The following is a 16,909-nucleotide window of genomic DNA, read 5'->3' as shown; positions in this document are numbered from 1 at the left end:
TAATCTGTACTGAATTAGTCCTTGTTCACTTAGTTAGTTTAGTTTAGATTATTTATTTTTTCCGAGCGTGTAAAACCAAAGAAAATACAAATGAAACAAAAGATGATACAGACATGATACAGTACTATACAAATGAAGGCAATAACTAAACGAAATATTTAAATAATAATTGAATAATCTGTAGTATCATTGTCTGATAACAATAAACAACAAAACTTTAGCTAATTACACGTCCGAAGATTGTTCACTTAAATTGTCTTTACAGTTCTTATCAGACTTGTGGTATTTTTATTTGTGTAATAGCAAACATTGCAGAGCTCTGCTAATTAGCAAAGTCAGCAATCACTACATGAGTTGAGATGTTGTTGTCAGGGGTAACACATAGGTTAGTTTAATATGTTTCATAGCAGACGATCTGGAAACGTACCGTGTTATCATGCAATAAATATCAGTGAGACTCAAAGCCTTTGTGTTATATTAAAATGGACTTATATATATATACACAATGTGCATAGGTATACAGACGAGAAGGACACAGTCAACTTAGTAAGTCTAGCTTCTCCGGATCGAATGAGGGGCTTTCCTTTAGAGCAGGGGGGTCAATCTCAAATTCATCACGGGCCACATCAGCATTTTGGTTGCACTCAAAGGGCCGGTTGTAACTTTAAGAGTATATATATGTACATGTAAATATTTAATATAAACATATGTATGATATGACATTATTGCCTCTGCATTGGAACATTATCAGATAATAACTTCATAATTAACTACGTCTGAAAGCAGAAGTCTGGGGGAAATCATTGGAAGTCTCTTCAGTGAGAATCTCACAAAACTATTATTTTTTAAGCCAAATTCTGGGGAAAGATTGAAAATGTAAAAAAAGGTGAAATTCTGAAGAGAAAAAAGGAACATTCTGAAAAAAAAAAAAATCATATTTGAGATGCATTGTGGGACATGTAGTTTATGGGCAACGTGCTTCTGTAAATCGGCATGTAACCGTATAATAAACGATATTATATTCTTTCAGAGCTCTTGTGGGGCCGCAGAAAATGAAGTCGCGGGCCGGATTTGGCCCCCGGGCCTTGCGTTTGACACCCCTGCTATAGAGATACTAACTTCTGGTGATAAATAGAGTTTGAGCAGCATCTCACCTAAAGGCTGAAACACTGAGCTGCGGTGGCCTGGGTCCTTCTGGAGCTGGAGCTCTTTGAGGGAAAACACTGAAGCAGCTAGACACAAAAAGGGACAGAGGATGACTTCGAAGCATGGAAATTAGGTCGGTTGACAACATTGACGTAGAGTTGAGCTAACAGGCTATATGCGTATTATAAAAGACAGACAAACAACTAAATAAGGCAGATACTTTGGCCAAATGCAAGGTTTCAAAGTGATATAAGAGTTTAGCTAACAGGGTTATGTGGTAATAATAAAAGACATTGACAAAAACCAGAAAAGGCAGATATGTTAGCCACATGCGAGTTGGTCATGGTACACACTTATATAATAATTCTGGTTAGCACTTCAATGAATTTAAACCCAAAGCTCTTACAACTAACAATGTGTTTTGTCATGTACTTTCTGAAGTGTATTCTTTGTTAGCGAAGTGCCGTTCATGTGCACTTTTGGAAAGGCCACCGCTAAGAAGGCAAAGTGGCCCTTTCAGAAGAAGTTGAGTCATACTGTATGTTCACAACCACACCACTCAAAGTGTGTGTGTGTGTGTGTGTGTGTGTGTGTGTGTGTGTGTGTCTGCTTACTGTCTGCCAAATTATGTATATTATTTCCCAGACTGGCGAAGTAGGGGTATCGTAGAGAGGCTTCAGCGGAGACTCTGCTCCTGTTGTCGTACTGCAATCACAGAATAAAAGCAGCACGTTAATCACGGTCCACTTCTTCTCACATGCAGGTGAGTCCGTCCTTTCCCTTTGTCTCCTACCAGCAGCAGAGCAGTCAGCATGTCGATCCCTTCCGTGTCCAACCTGATGGAGAGACAGATCAAATCAGTCTGCATGACTGTTAAGGGACAACTCCATGCTGATTAGGAACGCACCTCCACACTAGCTTCGATTGTTTGTGTTTCCCCCAAAAGGTCTATATTTTTCAAAGTAATAATATATTTTATTAGTGAGCTAAAAGATGGACGGATAACTTGCTTTTTCGAATACAATTTTCTTATAAAGGGTGGATGTTTTCTTTTTTCTACGACATAAAAGGCGTAAATACCCCACTTTTTTAAGCTTCTTTTTGTCTTAAAAAAGGCGGATGATAACAAGGGGCTGAATGAGACTGCTTGGCTTCATCAAGCTGAACATTAGCGACCGCTAGCTTAGCGTCAGTGATGCACAACCATCTTGTAGTTGGCTTCAAATCAAATAAGTTGTATTTATATAGCACATTTATAAACGATGTTTGGTGGCGCCAAAGTGCTGTACATAAAATAAAAATAGCCAACAGTAGAGACTTTACAGCAAATACAACCGCACAGATTGTTCAGAATATCAGTATGAGAAAAACGACACCCTCTGTCCTTAGACCCTCTGTCCTCAGACCCTCTGTCCTCAGACCCTCTGTCCTCAGACCCTCTGTCCTTAGACCCTCTGTCCTCAGACCCTCTGTCCTTAGACCCTGTGTCCTTAGACCCTCTGTCCTCAGACCCTCTGTCCTTAGACCCTCTGTCCTCAGACGCTCTATCCTTAGACCCTGTGTCCTTAGACCCTCTGTCCTCAGACCCTCTGTCCTCAGACCCTCTGTCCTCAGACCCTCTGTCCTTAGACCCTCTGTCCTCAGACCCTCTGTCCTTAGACCCTGTGTCCTTAGACCCTCTGTCCTCAGACCCTCTGTCCTTAGACCCTCTGTCCTCAGACCCTCTGTCCTTAGACCCTCTGTCCTCAGACCCTCTGTCCTCAGACCCTCTGTCCTTAGACCCTCTGTCCTTAGACCCTCTGTCCTTAGACCCTGTGTCCTTAGACCCTCTGTCCTCAGACCCTCTGTCCTTAGACCCTCTGTCCTTAGACCCTGTGTCCTTAGACCCTCTGTCCTTAGACCCTCTGTCCTTAGAGCCTCTGTCCTTAGACCCTCACATCGTACAAGGAAAAACTTCCAGAGAAACCCCACAGTTCAAAGGGAACATGGGAGAACCCTCAGGGAGAGCAGCAGAGGAGGGATCCCTCTCCCAGGACGGACAGACGTGCAATAGATGCCGTGTGTAAATCCAAGAGATAATACATTTGACAGCATATAGACCGAATGTTAGGAAGTGCATGTGTCTGTAATGAGAAGATGCTTATATCATAACGTTAGCTTTTCACTTCTGGCGATTGCATTTCCGCTTTGAAAATCACATACTGTTCATAATGTGTGGAGACAATCCCGCTGAACAAAAGTGTTTACCACAGAGCTTATCTTCTGCAAGCAGCTACCAGATCCAATCGGAAAATCCCATTCGCTTTTTGACGAGTGAGCCCTTGTGCTAACTTCCGGATCGGCAAACAAAACAAGTCATCCGTGCACCACTCTATACCTTTCCTTGTTGACATCAGATTAACCATTTGATTACTCAGTTTATAACAAAAGGGGCAGTGTGCAGTTAGCCTAGTTAGCATCTGTTAGCGTTCTAAAAGCTCCTAAAGCTGCAAGCATGACTGTAGACATTGTAGAGTCTTTTAAATTGTCCCCGAGGTATTGTTACCTGGGCACATGGTTGATGAGAGCTTGAGGTCTGTATTGAGGAAACAGGTAAGACCTAAACTCCTCATTACTACTGATACCAGGCCACGTCTCTTCGGTTGGAGTGCCTGAAAGACAAGGAAACAAAGACATGTAAGGTTGCATGCTTACATCACATATTACTCAATCTCAGCCTGTGCTTTCTTACCCACGAGCCTGAAGACTAAGTGTAGCTCCTCCTTCACCGTGGCCCCGGGAAACATTGGACGACCTGTTGCCATCTCGAACATGATGCAGCCCACGCCCCTGCGAGAGGAGAGGAAGAAACGGGGACGAGGAGCAAATAAAAAGAGCCCTTCAATTATGGACTCTAGGTGATCATCAAACGCACTAACTCACTTCAAAGACCGCCGATCATAGGTGCAAACACATGTGGTGTGAGTGGGCACGGGGCAGCCCTTTGTTCCATCACTGACGCAGTAATGAAGAGGCGCCCCGTGCTCACAGAAGAGGATACGTAGCGAGGTGAGCTCATAAAGGGCTGGAGGCTGCAAGAGGAACGCTTTTAATCCTCATTGGTTTACCAGATCTGTGTGCGTTTTCCACAGATGGCAAAAGTACACACATCCTTCGAAATGTAAGTACCCATAGCTAGCAGCTGCTTTAAAGAGTACCTGACCTCCCTTTATATCAATAGAACAATAATGTTGTTGTTAGCTAATGAATGTTTCCATGCTGAACAACGGCAACATGACAACGTTTCCATTGGTCCCTCTTCTTTGAAGACCAGGAAGTGATGGATACACGGATCGTGTTCCAACCAATAGGCACGCAGTGACTCTAAAGAATAATGACCACGCACCAACACACATTCAGACTAAAGGAACCAGCTGTTTGGGAAATGAGAGAAGTAGAAAGTACAAGTATTTGAGTTCAACATGAGAGAAGTAGAAAGTACAGGTATTTGAGTTCAACATGTAAGAAGTAGAACGTACAGGTATTTGAGTTCAACCTGTGAGAAGTAGAAAGTACAGGTATTTGAGTTCAACATGTAAGAAGTAGAACGTACAGGTATTTGAGTTCAACATGTAAGAAGTAGAAGGTACAGGTATTTGAGTTCAACATGTGAGAAGTAGAAAGTACAGGTATTTGAGTTCAACATGTAAGAAGTAGAACGTACAGGTATTTGAGTTCAACATGAGAGAAGTAGAAAGTACAGGTATTTGAGTTCAACATGTAAGAAGTAGAACGTACAGGTATTTGAGTTCAACATGTAAGAAGTAGAACGTACAGGTATTTGAGTTCAACATGTAAGAAGTAGAAGGTACAGGTATTTGAGTTCAACATGTGAGAAGTAGAAAGTACAGGTATTTGAGTTCAACATGTAAGAAGTAGAACGTACAGGTATTTGAGTTCAACATGTAAGAAGTAGAAGGTACAGGTATTTGAGTTCAACATGTGAGAAGTAGAAAGTACAGGTATTTGAGTTCAACATGTAAGAAGTAGAACGTACAGGTATTTGAGTTCAACATGTAAGAAGTAGAAGGTACAGGTATTTGAGTTCAACATGAGAGAAGTAGAAAGTACAGGTATTTGACTTCAACATGTAAGAAGTAGAAAGTACAGGTATTTGAGTTCAACATGAGAGAAGTAGAAAGTACAGGTATTTGAGTTCAACATGTAAGAAGTAGAAAGTACAGGTATTTGAGTTCAACATGTGAGAAGTAGAAAGTACAGGTATTTGGGTTCAACATGTAATAAGTAGAAAGTACAGGTATTTGTGTTCAAAGTGTAAGAAATAGAAAGTACAGGTATTTGTGTTCAACATGTAAGAAGTAGAAAGTACAGGTATTTGAGTTCAACATGTAAGAAGTAGAAAGTACAGGTATTTGGGTTCAACATGTAAGAAGTAGAAAGTACAGGTATTTGGGTTCAACATGAGAGAAGTAGAAAGTACAGGTATTTGACTTCAACATGTAAGAAGTAGAACGTACAGGTATTTGACTTCAACATGTAAGAAGTAGAAAGTACAGGTATTTGAGTTCAACATGAGAGAAGTAGAAAGTACAGGTATTTGAGTTCAACATGTAAGAAGTAGAAAGTACAGGTATTTGAGTTCAACATGTGAGAAGTAGAAAGTACAGGTATTTGGGTTCAACATGTGAGAAGTAGAAAGTACAGGTATTTGGGTTCAACATGTAATAAGTAGAAAGAACAGGTATTTGTGTTCAAAGTGTAAGAAATAGAAAGTACAGGTATTTGTGTTCAACATGTAAGAAGTAGAAAGTACAGGTATTTGAGTTCAACATGTAAGAAGTAGAAAGTACAGGTATTTGAGTTCAAAATGTAAGAAGTAGAAAGTACAGGTATTTGAGTTCAACATGTAAGAAGTAGAAAGTACAGGTATTTGAGTTCAACATGTAAGAAGTAGAAAGTACAGGTATTTGTGTTCAACATGTAAGAAGTAGAAAGTACAGGTATTTGAGTTCAACATGTAAGAAGTAGAAAGTACAGGTATTTGAGTTCAACATGTAAGAAGTAGAAAGTACAGGTATTTGTGTTCAACATGTGAGAAGTAGAAAGTACAGGTATTTGAGTTCAACATGTAAGAAGTAGAAAGTACAGGTATTTGGGTTCAACATGTGAGAAGTAGAAAGTACAGGTATTTGTGTTCAACATGTAAGAAGTAGAAAGTACAGGTATTTGAGTTCAACATGTAAGAAGTAGAAAGTACAGGTATTTGAGTTCAACATGTAAGAAGTAGAAAGTACAGGTATTTGAGTTCAACATGTAAGAAGTAGAAAGTACAGGTATTTGTGTTCAACATGTAAGAAGTAGAAAGTACAGGTATTTGTGTTCAAAATGTAAGAAGTAGAAAGTACAGGTATTTGTGTTCAACATGTAAGAAGTAGAAAGTACAGGTATTTGAGTTCAACATGTAAGAAGTAGAAAGTACAGGTATTTGGGTTCAACATGTGAGAAGTAGAAAGTACAGGTATTTGTGTTCAACATGTAATAAGTAGAAAGTACAGGTATTTGAGTTCAACATGTAAGAAGTAGAAAGTACAGGTATTTGAGTTCAACATGTAAGAAGTAGAAAGTACAGGTATTTGTGTTCAAAGTGTAAGAAATAGAAAGTACAGGTATTTGTGTTCAACATGTAAGAAGTAGAAAGTACAGGTATTTGAGTTCAAAATGTAAGAAGTAGAAAGTACAGGTATTTGTGTTCAACATGTGAGAAGTAGAAAGTACAGGTATTTGAGTTCAACATGTAAGAAGTAGAAAGTACAGGTATTTGAGTTCAAAATGTAAGAAGTAGAAAGTACAGGTATTTGAGTTCAACATGTAAGAAGTAGAAAGTACAGGTATTTGTGTTCAACATGTGAGAAGTAGAAAGTACAGGTATTTGAGTTCAACATGTAAGAAGTAGAAAGTACAGGTATTTGAGTGCAACATGTAAGAAGTAGAAAGTACAGGTATTTGAGTTCAACATGTAAGAAGTAGAAAGTACAGGTATTTGAGTTCAACATGTAAGAAGTAGAAAGTACAGGTATTTGTGTTCAACATGTGAGAAGTAGAAAGTACAGGTATTTGAGTTCAACATGTAAGAAGTAGAAAGTACAGGTATTTGTGTTCAACATGTGAGAAGTAGAAAGTACAGGTATTTGTGTTCAAAGTGTAAGAAGTAGAAAGTACAGGCATTTGTGTTCAACATGTAATAAGTAGAAAGTACAGGTATTTGTGTTCAAAGTGTAAGAAGTAGAAAGTACAGGTATTTGTGTTCAACATGTAAGAAGTAGAAAGTACAGGTATTTGAGTTCAACATGTAAGAAGTAGAAAGTACAGGTATTTGTGTTCAACATGTAATAAGTAGAAAGTACAGGTATTTGTGTTCAAAGTGTAAGAAGTAGAAAGTACAGGTATTTGTGTTCAACATGTAAGAAGTAAAAAGTACAGGTATTTGAGTTCAACATGTAAGAAGTAGAAAGTACAGGTATTTGAGTTCAACATGTAAGAAGTAGAAAGTACAGGTATTTGTGTTCAACATGTGAGAAGTAGAAAGTACAGGTATTTGAGTTCAACATGTAAGAAGTAGAAAGTACAGGTATTTGGGTTCAACATGTGAGAAGTAGAAAGTACAGGTATTTGTGTTCAACATGTAAGAAGTAGAAAGTACAGGTATTTGAGTTCAACATGTAAGAAGTAGAAAGTACAGGTATTTGAGTTCAACATGTAAGAAGTAGAAAGTACAGGTATTTGAGTTCAACATGTAAGAAGTAGAAGTACAGGTATTTGTGTTCAACATGTCAGAAGTAGAAAGTACAGGTATTTGAGTTCAACATGTAAGAAGTAGAAAGTACAGGTATTTGTGTTCAAAATGTAAGAAGTAGAAAGTACAGGTATTAGTGTTCAACATGTAATAAGTAGAAAGTACAGGTATTTGTGTTCAAAGTGTAAGAAGTAGAAAGTACAGGTATTTGTGTTCAACATGTAAGAAGTAGAAAGTACAGGTATTTGTGTTCAAAATGTAAGAAGTAGAAAGTACAGGTATTTGAGTTCAACATGTAAGAAGTAGAAAGTACAGGTATTTGGGTTCAACATGTAAGAAGTAGAAAGTACAGGTATTTGGGTTCAACATGTAAGAAGTAGAAAGTACAGGTATTTGAGTTCAACATGAGAGAAGTAGAAAGTACAGGTATTTGAGTGCAACATGTAAGAAGTAGAAAGTACAGGTATTTGAGTTCAACATGTAAGAAGTAGAAAGTACAGGTATTTGAGTTCAACATGTAAGAAGTAGAAAGTACAGGTATTTGTGTTCAACATGTAAGAAGTAGAAAGTACAGGTATTTGTGTTCAACATGTGAGAAGCAGAAAGTACAGGTATTTGAGTTCAACATGTAAGAAGTAGAAAGTACAGGTATTTGTGTTCAACATGTAATAAGTAGAAAGTACAGGTATTTGTGTTCAAAGTGTAAGAAGTAGAAAGTACAGGTATTTGTGTTCAACATGTAATAAGTAGAAAGTACAGGTATTTGTGTTCAAAGTGTAAGAAGTAGAAAGTACAGGTATTTGAGTTCAACATGTAAGAAGTAGAAAGTACAGGTATTTGTGTTCAACATGTAAGAAGTAGAAAGTACAGGTATTTGAGTTCAACATGTAAGAAGTAGAAAGTACAGGTATTTGTGTTCAACATGTAATAAGTAGAAAGTACAGGTATTTGTGTTCAAAGTGTAAGAAGTAGAAAGTACAGGTATTTGAGTTCAACATGTAAGAAGTAGAAAGTACAGGTATTTGTGTTCAACATGTAAGAAGTAGAAAGTACAGGTATTTGAGTTCAACATGTAAGAAGTAGAAAGTACAGGTATTTGTGTTAAAAATGTAAGAAGTAAAAGTAAAAAGTCGTCAGAAAAATAAGTAGTGGAGTAAAGTACTGATACCAGATAAATGTACTTAAGTACAGTAACAAAGTATTGTACTCCACTACTTCCCACCTGTGGCGTTTTCCACCATGGCATGCTGCTAATCAGCCAAAATGCACAAGGAATATGCAGATGAATAAGCTCCATTGTACGAATAGTGATTCATCTCTCGGTTATTACCTGTGAGACTTTAATAGATATGCATGATTCATAGAAATCCTAGATGATCCTCTAGTAATTAAACATTCATTTAATTTACCAAGAGACATAAATGCTCAGTACCAGGGCTGATATCCTGGTGGGGTTCTCTGACTGAGATCCAGTTTTAGGCTGACACTACTATTGGTTTGCAGACAAATTAAACACTCCAAGTGAAAACTGCATGCTCTGTTGGTACAGCCATTGGTTCTCAGTGTTCCAGGGTCCTATGAGAGGATTACTACTGCCAGTCAGTGATGGAAACAAGTTATACGATTCTTTACTTGAGAAAAGATTCTTATACAACGGTATAAAAACGCTCAAATAAATGTAATGAATCGACAATGGTACTTAAGTCAACCCATCCATCCAATCTATCCATCCATAAATCTGTCCATTCATCAATTAATAAATAAAACCATCCATCCATCCATCCATCCATCCATCAATAAATCTATCCATCGATCAATAAATCCATCCATCCATCAATAAATCCATCAATCCATAAATCCATCCATCCGTCCATCCATCCGTCAGTCCGTCCGTCTATCCATCCATCAATAAATCCATCCGTCAGTCCGTCCGTCTATCCATCCATCAATAAATCCATCCGTCAGTCTGTCCGTCCATCCGTTAGTCCATCCGTCTATCCATCAATAAATCCATCCATCCATCCATCCATCCGTCAGTCCGTCCGTCCGTCCATCCATCAATAAATCTGTACATCCATCCATCAATAAATCCATCCATCCATCAATAAATCCATCCGTCCGTCCGTCCGTCCGTCCATCCATCCATCCATCAATAAATCCATCCGTCAGTCTGTCCGTCCATCCGTTAGTCCATCCGTCTATCCATCAATAAATCCATCCATCCATCCGTCCGTCCATCCATCCATCAATAAATCTGTACATCCATCCATCAATAAATCCATCCATCCATCAATAAATCCATCCATCCATAAATCCATCCATCCATCCGTCAGTCCGTCCGTCCGTCTATCCATCCATCAATAAATCCATCCGTCAGTCTGTCCGTCCATCCGTTAGTCCATCCGTCTATCCATCAATAAATCCATCCATCCATCCGTCCGTCCATCCATCCATCAATAAATCTGTACATCCATCCATCAATAAATCCATCCATCCATCCATCAATAAATCCATCCATCCATAAATCCATCCATCCGTCCATCCATCCGTCAGTCCGTCCGTCCGTCTATCCATCCATCCATAAATCCATCCGTCAGTCTGTCCGTCCATCCGTTAGTCCATCCGTCTATCCATCAATAAATCCATCCATCCATCCGTCAGTCCGTCCGTCCATCCATCCATCCATCAATAAATCTGTACATCCATCGATCAATAAATCCATCCATCAATAAATCCATCTATCCGTCCATCCGTCAGTCCGTCCGTCCGTCCGTCCGTCCGTCCATCCATCCATCAATAAATCCATCCATCCATCCATCCATCCATCCGTCAGTCCGTCCATCCATCCATCCGTCAGTCCGTCTATCCATCCATCCATCCATAAATCCATCCCTCCATCCATCCCTCTATATATCCATCTATAAATCTGTTTATTCATCAATTAATACATAAATAAATCAATCAATCCATCCATCCATCTATATATCCATCCATCCATCCATCCATCCATCCATCCATCCATCCATATACCCACCATTCCACATTTGATTAGTTCTTACTTTGGAGAGAGACTACAATCACACATCAGCAAAGTGTTTGCTCCAGAATTATTTCGAGGAATATCAGTTTCAACAGTTTGCAGTGATATCCTAAAGTAATAATACTGTGTTCCTCACCACATGTCGATGGGTGTTGAGTATTCTGTCGAGCCCAGCAACACGTCGGGGGGGCGATACCAAAGTGTTACCACCTCATTGGAGTAAGTCTTTGTGGGGACAGACTGTGCCCTCGCCAGACCTGGAAAACACCAACACTGTTAGGGGTTCTACCCACGTCAACATCGTAATGAAGGAACCCAGTCTCACAAAAAACGTGTAATATACGTTGGTCGACAGGGCAAAACGTAATATATTCACAAATAACCCTCAAGACGTGACATGGATACAATATTTGTTTCCTATTCATTTATAATGACCAGTGTCCATGTCACGTGTTCGCAAACTTTCCTAGCGTGAGAAAAAATCCTGGATTGTAGGATAGTTTGGCCGTTATAATGCTTTTTGATTACATTTCTAGCGAGAAGTTTAAATTGTACTTTTAAAATCGACGTCCAGTGGATGTGTAGGATCTATAGTTTGATATATATTAGGAAAAAGATTTGAGGTCTCACCAGGAGGACGTGTATATACTGTATATTCACGTCTTGCTGGTGAGACCTCAAATAATAATACATCTTTTTTTTGTTCTCACTCTAGGAAAGTTTGCGATCACGTGACATGAACACCGGTCATTAGAAATTAAAAGGAAATAATATTGTATCCATGTCACGTCTTGAGAGGGTTATTTGTGAATATACTAAGTTTTGCCCTGTGGACCAACGTAGCTATTACACGTTTTTGTGTGAGACTGGGTTGAATAAAGACACTTAAGTCCTTAAGACATCTATCTTTGTAACTGCTTTCAGGTAGAGACCGGGAAGTTGATGCCGGTCTTTTGGAAGTCCTACCCACTTCCTTCAGCTACTCTAGCAGCCCTGTGATATTCTTTGTACTGAAGTTTAAAACGTTGGGCATTTTTGAAAACATTTTCATTACTATTTTCATAATATTCATATCATTTTGACCTTGAAATTCCCTCCTGACTCAACAGTACACAATGAAGTCTTACAAAGTGAGCTAAAAGTGTACGAGAGCACAAGATTCTTTAAGTGGTCAATTAAACCTCATAACAAAACACATATTGTGTTATAATAACAAATGTTGGAACACTTCCTCAAGGAGTAAGTAAACTGTACAATCTAGGTTACATGTTCATAGTTTACTTATTCTTGCATTTTACTTGCATCATTCTTCTCTTTTTATGTCTTTAGGAAACTCTATGCATTACTGTTCGATGTGTATTGCCAGCAACGATACGCTGTAACTATTGTGCATATTACCAAAAAAGCCCTTTGAGTCTATCTGCCCATATGTTGTGATAAAACTATTGAACAATAATGAGGGAGTCCCGGTGGGTTCATCTACCCACATCCAGCACAACATGGAGAAACTCAGAGAGAGGGGCACAGTTGCTAGGTTACAGCAAGTAAGGGTTCTAAAGGAGTCGGGGACCAAAGATCGCCGAGTGGCAGCAACATATATTCAAAAATCAATCGTGTCGAGAATCAGGCTGTCTTATTATAAATGTGTTTTACGACCACATTCGCATCAATTAATATGTGTGTGTGTTGCCTGTGAATCGGCTGTTTTCCTACCGAAGTCGGCCAGTTTGAGCTCGCCCTTGTCGTTGATGAGCAGGTTCTGAGGCTTCAGGTCTCTGTGGAGGATTTTCCTCTTGTGACAGTAGGACAGACCACGCATCAGCTGGAACATGAAGATCTGTACCAGAAATGTCGTATATCATGAGGATTAAATATTCAACGTAAATATTGCTATATTTTGTAATGTTATTATAGTTTTCTTAAAGGTCCCCTATTATGCTGTTTTTCATCAATATATTATAGTTCTCGCATATATACAAAACATGTCTCAAATACCAAACAGATCATTGCAGCATTACCCATAATCCCCTCTGTTTCAAAAGTGCTGATTCTCTGTCTGTTACTTTAGATGAAAATAAGGAGCCCCTCCCCACGCCCCTCCGAGAGACATTTGGTTACAAATAACACAATAGGTGCGTTTACACCGGAGCACTTTCCCAGTATAGTTCCGATAGTTTTTGAAATTCTGTCTTCACACCAAAAAAATCGTTACTAGAACTTAGTTAATGAGAACCTTTTCACCCCCTTTTTAGTCCCTGCTAGAGAGCAGGGGCTTTCGTGGGAGAAAAAGGTTCCTATTTCTATTGGCTGGGCGGATTGCAAACCACGCCCCGTAAAACTGCGAAAAGTTTTGTGAAGCCGACATTGTATTTGCTGGCATTAGCATTATTAGCATTAGCATTAGCCCCGCGCACCAACGCAGAGAGACTAACTTATGGCAACACAAAATAAACCATGGGAGCGGTGGAGATGAGGAGGTGTCGGCGTTCTGGCGATTTACTCGGAAGGCTTCAGTAGAAGCTGCTGGGACTCCCAGCAGCTTCTACTGAAGCCTTCCCCAACTCCGGGGACTTCCGGCCGGGGACTTTGGGCGGCAGTATACGCCGTGAAGTGGTTTGCGGCCTGCCAGTAAACCCAAAGCAGAAGAAGAAGAAGTGACGTCAGCGGCTTCATTTGCCTAATCCTCCCCCAGGGACTTATTCTGGTGTGAACGCGATCTGTACTTAGTTCATGAGGACTAAAGAGTTCGCATGAACTAAGTACTGGGAACTAAGTAAGGAAAAATACTTGGTGTGAAAGCGCCCAATGGTGCTCTAGGAGGAGATTCAGGTGATAGGGGGGGGGGGGGGGGGTTACCTTGGTTGCTGATTGGCTAATGGTTACACAAGACAACACATTGTTATGACATCATAAAGTGGGCAAAATCTGATCAGCTCATTTTCAGACAGGTTTTTATAGAAATGGATCAAAAAGAGAGAAAATCTTTGTTCCTGAAACTTTCAGAGTCTCTTTCCACAGAGGGGACACATGTTGATGTAGAAGAGACATGAAGAAGAGGGGACACATGTTGATGTAGAAGAGACATGAAGAAGAGGGGACACATGTTGATGTAGAAGAGACATGAAGAAGAGGGGACACATGTTGATGTAGAAGAGACATGAAGAAGAGGGGACACGTGTTGATAGGGAAGAGACATGGAGAAGAGGGGACACATGTTGATGTAGAAGAGACATGGAGAAGAGGGGACACATGTTGATGTAGAAGAGACATGGAGAAGAGGGGACACATGTTGATGTAGAAGAGACGTGAAGAAGAGGGGACACATGTTGATGTAGAAGAGACATGAAGAAGAGAGGACACATGTTGATGTAGAAGAGACATGGAGAAGAGGGGACACATGTTGATGTAGAAGAGACATGGAGAAGAGAGGACACGTGTTGATGTAGAAGAGACGTGAAGAAGAGGGGACACATGTTGATGTAGAAGAGACATGAAGAAGAGGGGACACGTGTTGATGTAGAAGAGACGTGAAGAAGAGGGGGACACGTGTTGATGTAGAAGAGACATGGAGAAGAGAGGACACGTGTTAATGTAGAAGAGACATGAAGAAGAGGGGACACATGTTGATGTAGAAGAGACATGAAGAAGAGGGGACACATGTTGATGTAGAAGAGACATGAAGAAGAGGGGACACATGTTGATGTAGAAGAGACGTGAAGAAGAGGGGACACATGTTGATGTAGAAGAGACGTGGAGAAGAGGGGACACGTGTTGATGTAGAAGAGACATGAAGAAGAGGGGACACATGTTGATGTAGAAGAGACGTGAAGAAGAGGGGACACGTGTTGATGTAGAAGAGACATGGAGAAGAGAGGACACGTGTTAATGTAGAAGAGACATGAAGAAGAGGGGACACATGTTGATGTAGAAGAGACATGGAGAAGAGGGGACACATGTTGATGTAGAAGAGACATGAAGAAGAGGGGACACATGTTGATGTAGAGTATGATTATTTTAATTTGTATGTTTATGTTTGCACCAGAACACCAAGTCAAATGTCTCGTATGCGTTTACCTACTTGGCAATAAACCTGTTTCTGATTCTGATTCTCTGCTAGTTTTCCAGCTCATATTTGTATGTGGTTCCTCTCCTGGATACGTTCTGCTCACCTTGACGTTATGCATGCTCATGAGATTCCCACAGTTGTCCAGATACTGTTTGAGGTCACTGTCCTGGAAGACACAACAGGCGTACTCAAACCTGCCCATAGTGCAAGATGCAAGGCTTTTATTGTCATTCCCACACGGCTACAGTTCAGGGTTTCCGCTAGGATTTTTTCTCGACGGTCAAATGTCCGGGCAGATTTTATTTTACCGGACAAATTTGAAACTTACCGGTCATATTTCAATAATAATAATAGTTGTGTAGCAGAGTTTCCGTTAGCAGGTAATTACCGGACTATGAGCAGATATGCTTCAGTTTAAAACTCAGTTCACGGGCTCATTTTTATATCGCTTCAGTTTATAATCGTAACAGATCGAAAAATTCAGATTCATTTTTCAATAAATGATTCCACAAACAACATCATTATTACATTCAAACAAACTACTTGTAGTAGATAACGTACATTATTCAGAAGTTTACATCAACTTTGAATAATAACACGGGAGAAACGGAGCCTCTCTTTTCCCCTCTCCCTCTCTCTCTCTCCCTCCCTCTCCCCCCCTCTCCCTCTCTCTCCCTCCCTCTCCCCCCTCTCTCTCTCTCCCTCCTCTCTCTCCTGACAGCCCGTCAGTTTCTCATGCAGCTCCTGCAGCCCGCTAAACAGAGGGCGGGGCTTCAGGTGATCATGCAGAGCTGCGTGTCTCGGTCAGACTCAGCAGCTGATCTGAGCTCTCTCTCGCTCCGGTTACACTTCACTCGCGTTTATGTCCATATCGATCAGATCCAGCTCTCCTGATCGGCCTTTATAGAGAGCACCGATCAAACTATTAAGAGTGAATATCGGCCGATAATGACCGGCGGCCGATCGATCGGAGCCTCCCTAATTATTACCAGACATTTTGACCGTCAGGTTTTGAATTTACCGGTTTTTTATAAATTTTACCAGCTAAACACCGGTAATTAGCGGCTAACGGAAACCCTGCTACAGTGTAGTTATGACAACGAACATCTTAGGTCACAGGCTCCTCCAACAGGGCAACACAATAACACTGATCAAATAGTGCAAGCAAATACAAATAAAATAGAATATAAATAGTGCCAGAAGAGTCTATATACAAGTAATTGGAATATGATATATTCGATGCAAACAGATGTTATGGATGTTCTTTCAAAAGCTCAGGTGTTTTATCGATACTGTGTGAACAGCTGAGCGGACGATGCGCTCACCAGATACTCAAAGACCAGCGTGAGGCAGCGCTCGGTGTGGATGATGTCGTGCAGCGTGACGATGTTGGCATGTTTCAGGTTCTTCAGTAGAGACACTGCGTGGACAGAAGGAGGAGAGAGACTGTCAAAATAACAGTAACCGTGGAGACTACGATAAACAATCTACCTACTATGCAGAGCGTTTGAAGGTACATGTACTCAAGCACTTTATTCAAGTATTTGAACTAAATGCACCTTCTACTTATCAGGGCATGGACAGGCTTTGGGAGAAACAGATTACGTAATCAGGATACATGACTATATTCCTTTATGCATGTATCTTTGTTATTCATTATCTTTGCTTTTAAATGCCATTTTATAATATGTGTCTTAATGTATTTCATTTTTGGAGAGCACTTTGAATTGCCTTGTGTTGAAAGGCGCTGTATAAATAAACTTGCTTTGCTTTGCAGTCATGAAACAAAGATGAAATCATATTAGTGTTACAATTGCTTTGATTACAATGTCGGTAAAAATGTTTTTTTTGCATAGTGACTCTT

The 16,909-nt window shown here is 40.0% G+C and overlaps 1 protein-coding gene across 1 annotated transcript in view; it reads right to left on the bottom strand.

The window, feature by feature from the left end:
• The window catches only part of cdk18 (cyclin dependent kinase 18), a 74,529-nt gene that overhangs the window by 4,128 nt on the left and 53,492 nt on the right, over positions 1–16,909 (bottom strand). The window contains exons 7-15 of the mRNA XM_034082873.2: positions 16,371–16,465; positions 15,149–15,211; positions 12,693–12,816; positions 11,116–11,236; positions 3,878–3,975; positions 3,692–3,797; positions 1,940–1,982; positions 1,761–1,851; positions 1,155–1,232 (exon numbers count right to left, since the gene is read on the bottom strand). Of these exons, the coding sequence (XP_033938764.1) occupies positions 1,155–1,232; positions 1,761–1,851; positions 1,940–1,982; positions 3,692–3,797; positions 3,878–3,975; positions 11,116–11,236; positions 12,693–12,816; positions 15,149–15,211; positions 16,371–16,465 (819 nt within the window). The remainder of the gene's footprint in view (positions 1–1,154; positions 1,233–1,760; positions 1,852–1,939; positions 1,983–3,691; positions 3,798–3,877; positions 3,976–11,115; positions 11,237–12,692; positions 12,817–15,148; positions 15,212–16,370; positions 16,466–16,909) is intronic.

This window comes from Pseudochaenichthys georgianus, chromosome 5 (assembly GCF_902827115.2).
Source record: "Pseudochaenichthys georgianus chromosome 5, fPseGeo1.2, whole genome shotgun sequence".
NCBI lineage: Eukaryota > Metazoa > Chordata > Actinopteri > Perciformes > Channichthyidae > Pseudochaenichthys > Pseudochaenichthys georgianus.
Note: the sequence above shows the minus strand (reverse complement) of the source record. Positions and strands in the feature narration are given on the sequence as shown.